This window comes from Miniopterus natalensis, chromosome 6 (genome assembly GCF_054644295.1).
Source record: "Miniopterus natalensis isolate mMinNat1 chromosome 6, mMinNat1.hap1, whole genome shotgun sequence".
Classification (NCBI taxonomy): domain Eukaryota; kingdom Metazoa; phylum Chordata; class Mammalia; order Chiroptera; family Miniopteridae; genus Miniopterus; species Miniopterus natalensis.
In genome coordinates, this window is record NC_142086.1 from 67,137,978 (window position 1) to 67,152,444 (window position 14,467).

The 14,467-nt window shown below is 41.1% G+C and overlaps 1 protein-coding gene and 1 non-coding gene across 3 annotated transcripts in view; both read left to right on the top strand.

The window, feature by feature from the left end:
• GOLIM4 (golgi integral membrane protein 4) overlaps positions 1–14,467 on the top strand; it is a 66,253-nt gene that overhangs the window by 32,707 nt on the left and 19,079 nt on the right. For both annotated transcript variants that reach the window (XM_087818336.1, XM_016215739.2), the window contains exons 2-8: positions 2,299–2,373; positions 3,673–3,722; positions 5,349–5,402; positions 6,696–6,846; positions 10,971–11,053; positions 11,573–11,656; positions 13,841–13,999. In XM_087818336.1, the coding sequence (XP_087674462.1) occupies positions 2,299–2,373; positions 3,673–3,722; positions 5,349–5,402; positions 6,696–6,846; positions 10,971–11,053; positions 11,573–11,656; positions 13,841–13,999 (656 nt within the window). The remainder of the gene's footprint in view (positions 1–2,298; positions 2,374–3,672; positions 3,723–5,348; positions 5,403–6,695; positions 6,847–10,970; positions 11,054–11,572; positions 11,657–13,840; positions 14,000–14,467) is intronic.
• LOC148092934 (small nucleolar RNA SNORA31) lies at positions 8,086–8,217 on the top strand. The gene has a single exon (XR_015714754.1). It is a non-coding gene; the product is annotated as a small nucleolar RNA SNORA31 (small nucleolar RNA).

The window sequence follows — 14,467 nt, forward strand, 5'->3', positions numbered from 1 at the left end:
GAGCCGGGCCGGCGTGGCTCAGCTGTGGAGCATCAGCCTGTGATCCACCAGATGGCAGTGCGATGCCCTCAGGGCACAGGCCCGGGTTTTGGGCTCGATCCCCAGCAGGGGGCGTGCAGGAGGCAGCCGATCAATGACTTTCTCTCATCACGGATGTTTCTGTCTCTCTCTCCCTCTTCCTTCCTCTCTCTGAAATCAATAAAAATATATTTAAAAAAAAAGAAAGAAAAAGAAAGACAGACTGGAGCACCGTCTCCCACCGCCCCACACTCAGGGCCCTCAGGCCACCCCCTTCTCCCCTACTTGGGATCATCTACTGGGTGCTCCCCTCCTACTGAAGATGAAATCGCACCATGAGTTTTCTGCTTCCCAAGCCAAAGATAATCATGACCTGATTACCGGGTCCCATATAGCATGGAGTTTGCAACAGGGAGTTTACGGTGATCGCTGCTGTGTATTATTAAGAATCTCACAGGATTGAAATTCGTATCTGCAGCTTCTCCCCGCTATCCCCACACTTCCACAATAATAATGACTGAGTGTGAGGTGGCTGGGGATGGGTGGTGAGCAGTCCCCTCGTATACGTGTTCTTGACTGTACCGCAGGTTTGTTTTGTTTTGTTTGTTAATTACGGGTGTTTCTAGGCTGGAATCTTTAAGCCCTAATGGACCTGACATCCTTGGGAGCCCCTAGACTCAGGACCCCCGGCTGCCGCTTCAGTTGCATTGGAGCAGGGCCTTGGCTGCTTTGCCTGTTTCTTTCTTTGAAAAAAGTGCACATGCTTGCTGAAACTGTCTGCAGTATGTCCAATTAGTGCACCAAGTTTCCCTTTTAACTGGCAAGTTTACATTCTTGTGATCTTCTACCCAGGCCGTGGGAGCTTTGGCCAGTGGATTGGAGTTGAGGGTGTGTTTTCCTTCCATCTGGGGAGCTTAGGTGTTCCTATGGCACCCGTTCTTGCCTTTGTCACGTTGTGACGGTGTTGGAATTTGTGTTTCCCTCACCTAACTAAAATTCTTTAAGACTCTGAGCCTGCAGCCCAGGGCCTGGCTTCAGTGTGGGTGTAAAATAGCACTAATCTTTGTTTTCCCTGCTTCTTCCCAAACATCATACCACTCTGTGGGGCCACATTTCCTGTCCCTGGATGGAATCTAGGACAGACTTAGTTGCTTCTTGACTTCTCTGGGATTATAAATATACATATTTCTTGTGTTATAATTATGCAGTGTAATAAAAAGTTGCTACATCAGCAATGATATTACAATATATAAATGTATCAAAATCACACTGCTTCTACCTTAAACTTAACCAATGTTACACATCAAATTTATTCCATAAAAATAAACTTTCAGTCACTTTTATCCATCAACACAGCCTTGGGTTAGTAAGTATCTGGTCTCACCCAGTGTAGTAACATTTTATTCATTCAGGGGTAAATCTCCTCTTGCAGCTCCTTTTTGCCGTAGCTGCGAAGCCTGCAGTGGGGAAGAGAGTTCTGCCAGGCTTCTCGTCTCTCTGACACATCTGCTCCTCACCAGGCAGCTCTGGCTGCTTTGAAGTAGACGGAGTAGGCAGGGCCGAGAAAGTGAGGGAGGTCACAGTGTGACATCACCCTGCCATTGCTTTCCTCTGGCCACGGCAGGCAGACGGAAGCCTGACTTGTTCTTTCCTGGGCACTTCTGTAGGTTCTCTGGAATGCCCCTCCCTCCTTCATTTCTGAACCTGTGTTTCCCGTGACGTGGGGACATGCACCTGCTTTTTCATTCCAGGGGTGTGCGCTGAGGTTTTCTCACTGACGCACAGCTGCCTTAACTCAAATTCAGATGCTGGCAGTGTTTATGGGGCATCTAGATGGAAGCACCCTGTAGGGCTTAGGGAATACTCTTCAAAGGCCTAGGAGAGAGTCAGGGGTTGGAAATACAGATGTGCTGGGTGAGTGCTATGCAGATGGTGGTTGAAGTCATGAGAGTGGACGTGGTTGCCTAGGAAGAGACATGGAACCTCACAGAGATGCTCACTTAAGAAGCAGGAGAAGGAAAAGAAGTGGGCAGAGGAGGCGGCAGCCTCTTCGAGAGTGTTGGTTGTATAAAGGGGCAAACTATATTAGGCGTCAGCCCAGAATTATGTCAGTTATTGTGCCTGTCTTTTAAGCCGAATGTGGAACTTATACATACATACATTTTTATTTCAGCTGTGAAAAGACCCTAAACTGTTTTCCTCCCGTCTTAAAAATTGATGTTAATTTTACTTGAGAATGTTTAATTCTTTGAAAATAAATTTTAACTCTTCTTTTTCCAGTTGTGTATGAACACAGATCAAGATTAGAAAAATCCTTGCAAAAGGAAAGACTCGAACATAAGAAAGCAAAGGAAGGTAAATAAATAAATGCAATTTGTGTTTTGTTTTATCATATTCTTCTTTGAAACATCATGTATTTGCTTTACTTTTTTTTTGGTAAGAAATTGATGTTATCAACCCAAAGTCAGTTTTATAGGTAGACAGAAAGAGATGTCAAGCAATTTGCTGTGCCTTGTGCAATAAAATAATTCCTGCTCAAGACTAGATTTAGAGTCTCTCATTCAGTGTGTGCCACCTTGCGGTAGTTCATATAGTGGTTCTATATATTATTTCAGAAATAGCTTCTCATTTGAATATTATACACATGTTACTAATACGTGGAACTTTTGTCTACAAATATCCAGAAAGCAACAGTATGCATTGTCCAGAATATGACAGATTTTATATATATATAAGCATATATAAACACATTATAACATAATACAGTGATCACATTGTGTGATGACTTTTGAGTTATGCACCTGTTTTTATCTTGTGATGGCTTTTACTGGACAGCTGATTAGTTCATTTTGAAAAATTAACATTTAGCACAGGTATTATTAGGCAATGCTATGATTTTTATCAGAATTTTGGTATAAAGCACAGGCTTTATACAGCTTGTGATTTAAAGTTATCTACATTTATATCTTTCTTCATGTTCTGTGATAAATCTTGAGATTTAAGTGAGGTGTTCTGTCTGATTAACTTGGTGGGTAGAAGGAGGGAGAAGAGGAGAAGGTGGGATGTTTTACTGACCCTTGGATTAAGCCTGTGTGAGGAACAGAAGTTTAACGTCATGAAAATGTTTGGATAGGAGTTGGATTTTTCTCGTCTTCAAATGCAGAGTGATTTTCCAGGGCCATCTAGTGGATAGTGAGCTCTGAGCCTGAAAGATGTTTTCAGTGGCTTGAATTCTCTTTCTAGGTCCTGAGTGAGTTCAGTGTGCCATCTAGTGGGTAGCAATAAATCATCTCTCTAGGTGTGCTGCCTGTTTTATTTCCTCCTTAATTTCAGGGCTAGTTAATTACAGACCACATTCTAAATGCACCTTTAATCAGTCAGTTATAATGTGAATATTGTTGATGCAAGATTTACAGCTTTAAGGTAAAGAGGAAAATTATATAATAGTTTTTTCAACTTTTTCTAAAGTTTCAAGAGGCAAAATAAAGCATATATAAGTCACCAAGCAGACTGTTTTAAACCTAGAACTTTTTTTTTTTTTTTTTTTTTGTAAATCTGAGTAAAGTTTGCCTTTATTCTTTTAGATGTTTAAAAATTTCACAAGGAATGAACTTATACTCTGTTTCCTCCATTTTGCATTTTTTTTTTTTTTAGATTTTCTTGTTTATAAGTTAGAAGCACAAGAAACACTAAATAAAGGAAGGGTAAGTTTTCTTTTTAAATTTTTATTTCATAAAACCTAGAAGAGAGGAAATTGTTGTGAAATCTTTTACTCTGTTGATCATTAGTATTGTAGGGCTGAAATATATATATATTTTTGCTACCAAAAATTTTAAGAGGAAGACTTTAAAAGTTGTTCTTTTAAAACCTGCCTTTGCTTATTGCATTATTTATGACAGCAATAAATTGGGAATAGCTTAATCTTCCGCAATAAAAAGCATATTATTCATTTATTTGTTCATTTGTTTATAATCTTTCTTTTCTATAGAATATAATATTTATTTTGGTTTGCCTTTGCACAACATTACTGCTCCTTGCCCAGACACGAATTACTGTGTGACGTCTGACAGCACTGTGGTGCTCCTGTCTATCAAAGTGCACGTCCCTCTCAGTGCCAGCCGAGATTACCACCTTCGAGAAGTCTTCCCTCACTCCTCTCCCATCCAGAGCTCATCCAGAAACATTTGTCCAATGCATGAATGAATAAATGATATTGGCATTAAAAAAATTTAAGTCCAAATTAACTGGAGAAAAACTAGTCTTTCTCTTACTCTAAAAAAAAAACATTAACCTTTAGTTGAATAAAATCATTGGCATTTTGGGATCTTAAACTGAGAAGAGTCAGTTCCTTGGGTAGCAGGGAGGCTATTACTTGCTTTTAAAAGCCCTGACCAAAACTGTGTGCATTCTGTTGTACATTTTATAATGTAAATTCCTTATAAATTAAAGTAGTAAAGCAATAAAATAAAGTGAGAAAGAAAAAAGGCAGTTCAATTTTAGAAGTTGTAAAAATCTGAACTAAGAAATGATTGAGAGCGTGTCCCTGTGCTGGCCATGGGGCGGTGTGTGAGACGGAACGACACAGTGGGGAGAGAAAAGCTTCAGGTGTCTCGCACACTGGCTGGTCATGGCTCCCAGGACTGTGGGAGTGTGTGAGGCCCGCATGTGGACCTAGCGATCCACTGGGACCCAGCGATCTACTCCTGGAACATGGATCCAGCCGCAGGTCAGGCTCAGGTTTCAGCCCTGGCTCTGCTACTGAAGGAAATGCTTGCCCTTGGTCAGTTTCTTATCCTTTCTAATTGTCACTTTGAGGTGGCATCTCATTGGGGTAAAGTAGTGTATGTAGAATTTCTTACCCACTGAAGCTCAGGGAAGGAAAGCAGCTTTTCTGTCCCTTCCTGTTTGCCAGGCTAAGCTTGCGAGGCCCGGTCCTTGTTGGCTCAGCCCCTTTCCCTTGGGCACCGGGCGTAATGCATTATTATCCGCCTGCTGTACTGGGTCTCAGGACAAGCTCCTTTGTACATCTGGGCATCAGTTCTTCTGAATCTGAGAGTGGAAGCCATCTCCAAGGCCCTGTCAAGCTGCTAGTTTATGATGCCGTATCTTCTTTCTTATTACTAAAATCTAGCAAACTTATGGAATGTGAAAGCTTTATTTCTGCTGTTATATGAAGGCTTGGCCTCAGAGACATCCTGGTTCAAGTGTAGAACTCAGCTTACACAAGTGAAATAAATGTAATTCTTCCATTAAGAGTTTTAGTCTGTGTTTAGCAAAAGAGCCAGATTTTTTAAAATTTTTGTGTTAACTATTTTCTTTTCAATTTACAGCAAGATTCTAATAGTAGATACAGTGCGTTGAATGTGCAGCATCAGATGTTGAAAGTGAGTAATTTAATGTTGTTCTTTGTGAATGACTTTTAAAGGATAAATTAAGTAACTTAAGCGATTAAGGACAGTTACAGAAAGCTGATTTCTATTGTAATATGGCATTGTAAAGTCATATTTGGTTAAAAATGATATATAAGTATAATTCCCCATCATATTTACTACCTCATTCCAAAGAACATATTTAACTTATTATACATTTTCTTATAAATCAGACTCTCTGGTCAACTAATTTTTCTTTTGTTCTTCTCTTTATTCTTTAAGGCTTTTTGTCTGTTTGTTTCATTTCTCTCAGAGGTTTTCCCTAGATATTTTCTTTATCTTAGACACACTGGAGGTGGTAAACTATTAAAATGCCTCCTTTGTGCTACTACTATTTAAAAAGTGTCTTTTTACCTACCACAGGGACACAATTTATAATTAAAGATTTTCCTTCCTTGGTTCTGGCGTAAAACTCATTATTGTGTGGCAGGAAGACAGAGAGCCATTATTTCTGTCCAGCTAGAGGGGGTGGAGGGGCTGCCACTGTGCCCTTCTGCGTGGCAGGAAAACCTCGCCCCGGCCTCCACCCCCAGCACCCCAGCTGCTGGTTGGGACTGTCTTTCCTCCTGTATCAGTAGGGCCAGTACTTTTACTGAAACCAGACTCTTCTCTGTTATCAAGAAAGCAATACATGAATTACAGCAGACTCTCCTTTCACATGAAGCATTTGGAGACTAGAATTTATCGAGGTTGTCAATACTACAGCATCGCATTATAATCAGGAGTAAGGCAGAAAAGAGTAATTCAGTGAACAATCAGTTTATTACTTCCCCCAGAGGGAAGAGTCTTTTCTCCCGCCTTCTTTAAACTGGGTTAGGAAGGCTGAAAATCAAAGAAGGGGAATAAAACATGTTTTTAGAACAACAGGTTGAGAGAGGAAGCGTAAAATATCCACAGAGCGTTAATTTTTCCACTAGCTTCACCTTGTTTCCACAGTAATTCGAGTGCCTGGGAATGTCCCCAGATCCCTCCCTTTTCCATCTCTCCTGCTGACATCTCACTTCTTGTTGTTTCCATTGATGTTAAACATTAAGAAGAAAATTATTTTTGGCCACGATCCCAAACTCATTATTTGAAATGTAAGGGGAATGGAGGTGAGCTCCACAAATTGAAAGCAACCTGAGGAAAACGAAACCCACTTCTTCATTCGCTCTTACTTCCTCGCAAGAGAAAGGCCGTGTTATTGAGGAATAGACTCTGGTGTAATTTAGAGAATGGGCGGTTTTGCTCAAGGCCTCCTCTTCGCAGAGTCAGCACGAGGAGCTAAAGAAGCAGCACAGCGACTTGGAAGAGGAACACCGCAGGCAAGGCGAAGACTTCAGCAGGACCTTTAATGACCATAAGCAGAGGTACCTGCAGCTGCAGCAAGAGAAAGAACAGGAACTTTCTAAGCTGAAAGGTATTTGGAAATCCGATTAGCCAGCCTATATGGAAATAAGTGCTCATATTAATGTTTCAATAGAACAATAGGCTTTTGTTTTATTTTGTCTGTTTTTTGCATGGCGGTTGGTTTATCTGTAATTCGCAGTCCTTTCCTGGCCACTTGTTTCTTTGTAACATTTCTCATTTATCTTTATCTCTTTGGCTTGTTTAGGGAAGCAGAGAATATTTAGTATTTTTCAGTGGGGCACACCCAGCACATTGGGCAAGACAGTTCCGTGTGCGTGTGTGTGTGTGTGTGTGTTGGGAGACATTTGGCATCTCTAACCTCAGCCCACAAACTGCCATCCATCCCCTCTCCCCAGTCATTGTGATGATCAAAACTTGGGATGGTGAAGCATTTCTAAAAATCTTCAAGGGGAAGAAACACTTCTGACCAATGGCTGATAGTAGCTTGCAATGGCTCAGGCCCCTAGAGTCTGACTGCCTGGTGAGCCTTGGCCTTTTCGGTTACTGGCTGTATGACCAGCTGTGTGAAGTTGTGTAATCGCCACTGGCTTCGTTGTCTTCACCTGTAAAACTGGGATATCCATAAACAGTATCAGCCTTGTAGGGTTCATGCAAGGGTTAAATAATTTATGTAAAGCACCGAGAACAGCTACTGGTATGTGGTAAACCTTCAATATATATCAACTGCCATCAGTATCGGCATCAGGCATTTTCTTAGTAATATGGAACAAAATGTGTTACTTTCTCAAAGTACATGTGGGTTTTAGAAAAGAGAAATGGCACATTCTACAATTACCTACCTATTCAGTGATTAATAAAAAGTAATATTAAATTTAAATAAACTATTTAAATAAGTTTAAAGTGTGAAGAATGCTTTAAAAAAGATACAGGGTGCTTCCGAAAGCAGTGGTGAAGTCTGAGTGAGGTCTGTCGTCTAGTTAACTGTACTGTTCCTGGTTTGGTGTAGAACATGACATTTACGTAAGATGCCATTGTCGAGAGAACTGAGTGATGGGTACCTTGGACTTCTCTGTGTTTTTTATGCAACATTTTATCTGTAAGTATTTCAAAATAAAAACTTATAACGAACAGGCTGCTGGGAGGAGGCAGTTTACAAAGGGTTAAGGCGGTCTTGATGGAGCCGGGCTGGGCACCAGCAGGTGGTACCCAGGGGCTGTAGACGTGCAGGAGCATTGGCTTGTTGCTGATGCCGCAGGTGGTGAGGGTTCCTTAAGACCACAAAACAGCGAAGCATCTATTTGACAGCCTTGGAGCAGTTGCTGTCTGCTGCTGAGGTTCCAGTGAGATGCAAGAAAAAAGGGTCCTTGCGCTTTCTGTCTGTCTGATTGTGGCAGCCAAGATTGAATAGGGGAATACAAAAAAAAAGAAGAAAAAAAAGGTAACCAAACAAAGGAAGGAAGGAAGACAGCGCCAGAAGTGCAAAGGTAGTGAAGGAAGAGAGGAGCAGAGGCCTCCCTGTGAGACAGCACTTGCCGTGCCCTGGGAAGCTCTGCCTGCCTTTGGCATATTGGATACGCTGTTTAGCATTTGCAAACCTGTGCTAAGCTGAGTAAATGTATTAAATTATACTGATAATAAATAAGTAGATTCTTTAAGGCACGGGAAATAAAATTTCCTGGGTGCCTGACCTGTGCTTGGTATACTTTACACAGTTAACTTAATTTTAGCAGTATCCCTCAAGGGCAGGTTTTCTTATGTCTATTCTATATTTACTCCTTTCTTGGAAGCAAAATCCATGTGTAGTACAATTTTAACGAATTTTATAGAGAAGTAAGAAATAAGAACCACAGAAAAGAGGACATCTGTGTGAGTTCTGCGTACTAAGATGATTGAATCCTGTAACCTGGTCTGAACTTCCTGGCACCCAGGACAAAAGGGGAAATACAGTAAGTTATAGAAGCTCTCGTTTTCAGAACGGGAGTGGCAGAGACAGAGACAAAGGGAGAGTAACAGTGACAGAGTGAGAGAAAACACTCTATTACCAATTAAGTTTTGGAAAAAATTTCTCAAAGAGACCTTAGCCAGCAGAGTGTGACAATGCCCTGATGACACTTACAAAAAATTACTTACAAAAGTAATGTTTACATCAGCAGTTTTGTTTATGATCCTTGATAAAGCTTGGGGTAGCAAGTTAAAGTGATAGACGCAGGTCAGCAGTGGCAAACTAAGGTGTGTGGTCCAAGTAGTCTTTGGTAGTATGTTGTGATAGGAGGAGAGAATTTAGAATGCCTAGGGAGATGAGCTGATATAAGCTTAGATAATTATTTTTTTCATTTTCATCATCACAATAGCTGACACTCAACAAATACTTACCATGTGCCAGAACCAGGTGAGACACTTAGTGCAATTGTCTTATTTAATTCTCACAACAACCTGTAAGTCAGGTGTGTGTTTAGCCCAATTTAACAAACAAAGAAATTGAGGCCGACTAAAGTTGAATAACTCACTGTAACAGCAAAGGCATGGGGTCCAACACCATTAAGTTTGTAATCTGTAAGTACTTTAAAAGCTAGCAAAGGTTGGGTATTTCAAGTGTGTTTGTTCAGATGTGTTTAAACGAAAGCCCCTTCCAGCCAGTGACACATTTACAGTCCTCTTGGATCACCAGTGGTCCTGTTTTGACCTTGAGAAAATCCATTATTACATGTAGACGAACAGACCAACCACTGGCCCCATTTCCCACCTTGTTGATCTCTGCCCCAAACCCAGTCGCGAATCAATGCCCAGGAGTTGGCAGGGACTCCTAAGGTGTGAAAATGGGCAGAAAATATGTTGAGCGCTGGTGACTGGCACTTTCCTTCAGTGCTGAGTACCACGCAGGAGGGTCAGGGTTTATCTGCAAAGGGATGGCTGCCCCTGAGGGACAGTTTGCCCAGCACAGTCTCGGATGACATCTGTTGTTCCAGTATAATAATTAACAGCACCTCCTTTCACTCTCAGAAGTATTTCCTCTTGGAAGATGAATTATATGGTCACTTTGCCACCATGCAACTTTCATTGAGTGTTCACATGAGAATTGGCCTAGTGTTGCCAGATTTTACTAGACCCAGATGATGATGATGATGATGATGATTATTATTATTTTAGTATGTCTTTTATTGATTTCAGAGAGAGGAAAGGAGAGGGAGAGAGAAACATCTGTGATGAGAGAGAGTATTGATCTGTTGCCTCCTACAGGCCCCCTACTGGGGATCGAGCCCACAACCTGGGCATGTTCCTTGACGGGGAATCGAACCCTGATCTCCTGGATCATAGGCCGATGCTCAACTGCTGAGCCACGCCGGCCAGGCTAGACCCAGATTCTTGATTTTGTAAATGGAGCCAACTATTCAAATCAAATGTGGGAGATACTTATATAAGCCAACATTGCAGGGGCAAAAAAAAATGTGGCTGCCAGTTTATAACATCTAATGTTCAGATACAGGGAATGTGAGAAAATTACCAAGAAGGTAAGAACAGTGGGTCTAGTCTCTCTAAGTTGCTGAAGCTGAACCCTGAATAAGCTTGGGGAGGTTTTAGGACTTCTCTATGATGGCTTTAGTCTCCCCTTGCGACCCTGGAAGTACTTCCCTAGAGCAGAGAATTTCGATCAGTCAAGAGCTCAGTGGTAGGAGAACAAAAATGTATTTAGAATTTTCAAGAGGTAAGTGGGATTTCTCTCTCTTATTTCTTGAGTTGCTTTTATAATTGAAATACCTTTTGGGGTTAGTGGAAATTATTCATGCTCTGAGAAATAGGGTGTGTGCTTTTTGATAACTATGTTCTTAATTTGTAAAGAGACTCATGTCTTAGATCACCCCGGCCTATCACATTTTATTCCTAAGGGCTTATTAACAGAAATCTCATTTTTAACTCCTGAGTAATTGAAAATTCTTAACTTCTCCCACAGTGTATGACCTGTTTAAACATATGTAAACTACTGACCCAGATTGTATTGGGATGTTCAGCTGAATCCATGCCAAATGGTATAGTTTTTGTTGATTTGGAATATTATATTATTTAAGTTCAAAACATCCTAAAACAAGTTATATGAAGCTTTAGATATGAAAACATTGGAATCAAAAGTCTAAAAGTTCTAAGGCTTTATATGTGATTTTTCTTTTTCTAAAATAGAAACCGTGTACAATTTGAGAGAAGAGAATAGACAACTGCGGAAAGCTCACCAGGACATTCACACTCAGCTCCAAGATGTCAAGGTAAAATCAAACCACGCCTCTGACAGCATAGTCTCTGCCTCATTTACTTTTGAGGAGTGATTTAAAAGTCATTTTCTAATTGACCTGCTCTGCAAAACCACGCTGTTAACTGGGGCTTTGCATCAACCGGAGTGTGCCCAGTACTTTCACCAGTTCTGCATCGTAAGCTAAAGAAAGATGGTCTGAAAATCCAAACATTTTCGTTGGTACCGAAATTATTCTTTTGCTAGATGGTTGCATTTTAATACGCTTTTTATTTACAAAGGCTTGATAATAATGAAAGACTCGTTCCTTCGGTTTTGATTTCATTGTAAATGGTAGCACGTTCTAGAGTTTGAAATACTGCATTAATCGTAGTTGTCTCCTTACAACGCTTTTTAAACTTAACAAATGCTGCGACAACAAAGAAATAAACAAAAAGGCAAGCAAACAATGTGTGGGTGGTCCTACCACTGTCAGCCAAAAAAGAATTTGTCTTAGAATGTGAAAACTCAACATGTAAAATTCTTTTTTGTGTAGCAACAGCATAAGAATTTACTCTCCGAGCATGAACATCTTGTAGTGACTTTGGAAGACCACAAGAGTGCACTAGCTGCTGCACAGGTTAGAAGGGTAGCAGCCTCTATCAGTTCTTTTTCAAGTCTGCTTAACATTTCTGAATTCCTTTGTGCATGTAGTCTCTTAAAAGCCAATCATCAGCGAATTCCTTAGGACAGAGCTATCCTAATCCTGAGGATCATGCATGCTTTCAAAATTCAGTCAAGAGAATATGAAATAAACCTTTGACTATTTTTTGCAGTGGTTGTGTAGCACGTAGGACTGTTTCTACCCTGCAGCATCCTAATACTTGTTTAAATCACAGAAATTATTCCATACATATGGCCTCTCGCCACTGTCTGACCTGTGTTGACTCTTGCATTAGGATTTATGGGACTTTATGACGCTAGCTACCTAAATAAATTATCGTCAGACTTTTTCATTCCTCCCTCGCTTGCTGCTGGCATTTCAGCCTACACACACAGTCCTTTTGGGACCAGGCCGATGTGTTGTTGGTCCAATTACAGAAAAAAAAGAAGAGGTCTCATGTCAACAGGGAAGGAAAAACTAGTTGTAAGTTCCCTTTGGTCAAAGTCCCTGGCACAAGGCAGGTCCTCAGCAGATATTTCCTGACCGAACAAATGAACAAGCACTGGTGCTGAAGAGCTTATCAAAGCAACGCCATACCGAGGGGTCCACGGCCTTCTAGCAGAAGCAAAGAATGGGAGTGGCTGGCGAGGCACTCTGGCTCTCGATCTTTAGGTCTTTACTTTTTTCTCCTGGAAGAATTCAGAGGAAAGGGCAAAGGAAAACCAACCATCTCAACTTATCAGGAGACCATGTATTATTTCTTCTCTTTATGAAATTATTAGTAGTATAATATGGTGGGCCCTGGAGCCTGCATTTTTAACCTGATCCTTGCGTGAGTCCTAATGCACACTGATGCTTGAGGACCACAGCGTTAACGCCTTCAGAGATTACACATTTAGCAGGAGGAAGCAGAAAGGCTAGAATTTAGGTTTGTGTGTTCCTCCATAATTATCTTAAAATATTTGTATTATCTCTATGTGGATGCTGGTTGTTTTTTTCTTTGACCTCCAAAGTTGGTTGGCAAATGTTTGATAGATTTCTGGGCTAAGGGCCCCTGTTAGCCGTATGGCATGCCTTAGTACAAATGATAAAGAAGCACTCCCGTGAGACATTTACAAGCAGACTTCTTCACCTTTGTGTGAATTAGAAAAAGGGGAAGAGGCTGTGGCCTCTCCTCGGGTGGGCAGCGCTGGGCGGGCGCTTTGTCAGCCCGAGCACCGGCGAATTCCCGTCTGCAGCGCCCTCTCTGCTGTGCACCCGAGGGAGGCTCCCCGTTGGGAAGCTTGTTCAGAAAAAGACCTCTGTGTTCTTTGAGTTTCTGTAAGTGTGCGTTTGCACACACAGCATTTCTGTTTTAGGGTAACAGTGTTGGTGCACGTGATGAGCTAAGTATAAACAATGTCTATTCATTTTCGCAGTCAAGGTCTGATTTTTTTTTGCCTTTCTAGCTCCTTGTGTTAAAAATATTACACGCACACACCCCACCACATATACACACAGATATATCTAAAAGAGTATATGCTTTTTTACACCTACATTAGTGCCTTTATCACTTTAGAAGAAAGGTACATTCCGAATTGAGGAATAAAAATCCAGCCTCACTTCATGTCTAACTATTTCTTTCAAAAAACCACAGAGCATAATAGTGGAAGTGTTTTGGGGAATAAGGGACCCCATTTGAGCAAAAAGAGGGTGGCCTGAGTGATTTCACCTATATATGTTCAGTTACTTATCTTAAGCTTACTCCTTTCCACTGAAAAATGTTACTCGGACCACATTGGTAAAAGATATCAGCACCTGAATTTATAATTATGTGAATTTTTAATAGATTTTTAGATGATATAAAACTGATTGCATAGATGTCTTTTAATAATGATAATGTACTAGAAAGTTATTTAGAAAAATTCTGACTTTGTTCAGTGTAGCATGGGAAACTAACATCTGTCTTTGATATTTTTTTCTCTGTTCCCTGTAACTCTAATTCTAATTTGCATGTGCTTAAAAAAGGTTATGCATGTCCAAGTAAGATTAGCTAATGCATGGAAACGATCTTCATATTTTTTCTAATTTGAATTTAGGTGTAATAAATTCCAGTGAAGCCTAATGCCCACCCATGAGTGATATCTTTTTCCCTCTTCAAATTGTGCAATTTCTATGCAGACTCAAGTTGCAGAATATAAACAACTGAAGGAGACTCTGAACAAGATTCCCAGCTTTCGAAGAGCGGAACCAACAGAGCCGCCAAGTGTTACTCAGGTGGCACATTCTCCACAAGGCGACACCACGGCAAGGGAGAATCGAGCCGGAGAGCCGCAGGAGGTAAGAGGCCAGTAGCCTGTGGTCAGATCCCTGTCAAGCTGACATCAGGCGAACTGCTCTTCCTGCAGAACAGCGGTTCTCAAATATCAGGGTCCCCAGCAGGGCTGTTCAAACGCAGATTGTTGGGCTCCAGCCCAGGGTTTCAGACTCAGCTGGTTCAGGGTGAGGCCTGAGGACTTACATGTCTGATCCAGCCGGTCTGGGGAGCACACTTTGAGAACTACTGCAGTACTTTCTGGGAAATACGGTGGCTTTGTCTTTATTTGTGTGGACTTACTTGTTTGAAAGGAGCTGTCTTGTCCTGAGATTTTTAAAGTTTTGTGTGTTTTTTTTAATCTTCACCTGTGGACATGCCTACAGAGAGAAAGGATGGGGGTGGGGGAAAGAGAGAGAGAGAGAGATGGATGTGAGAGAGAAACATAAGCTGCCTTCTATAAGTGTCACAACTGGGGATTGAACCTACAGCCC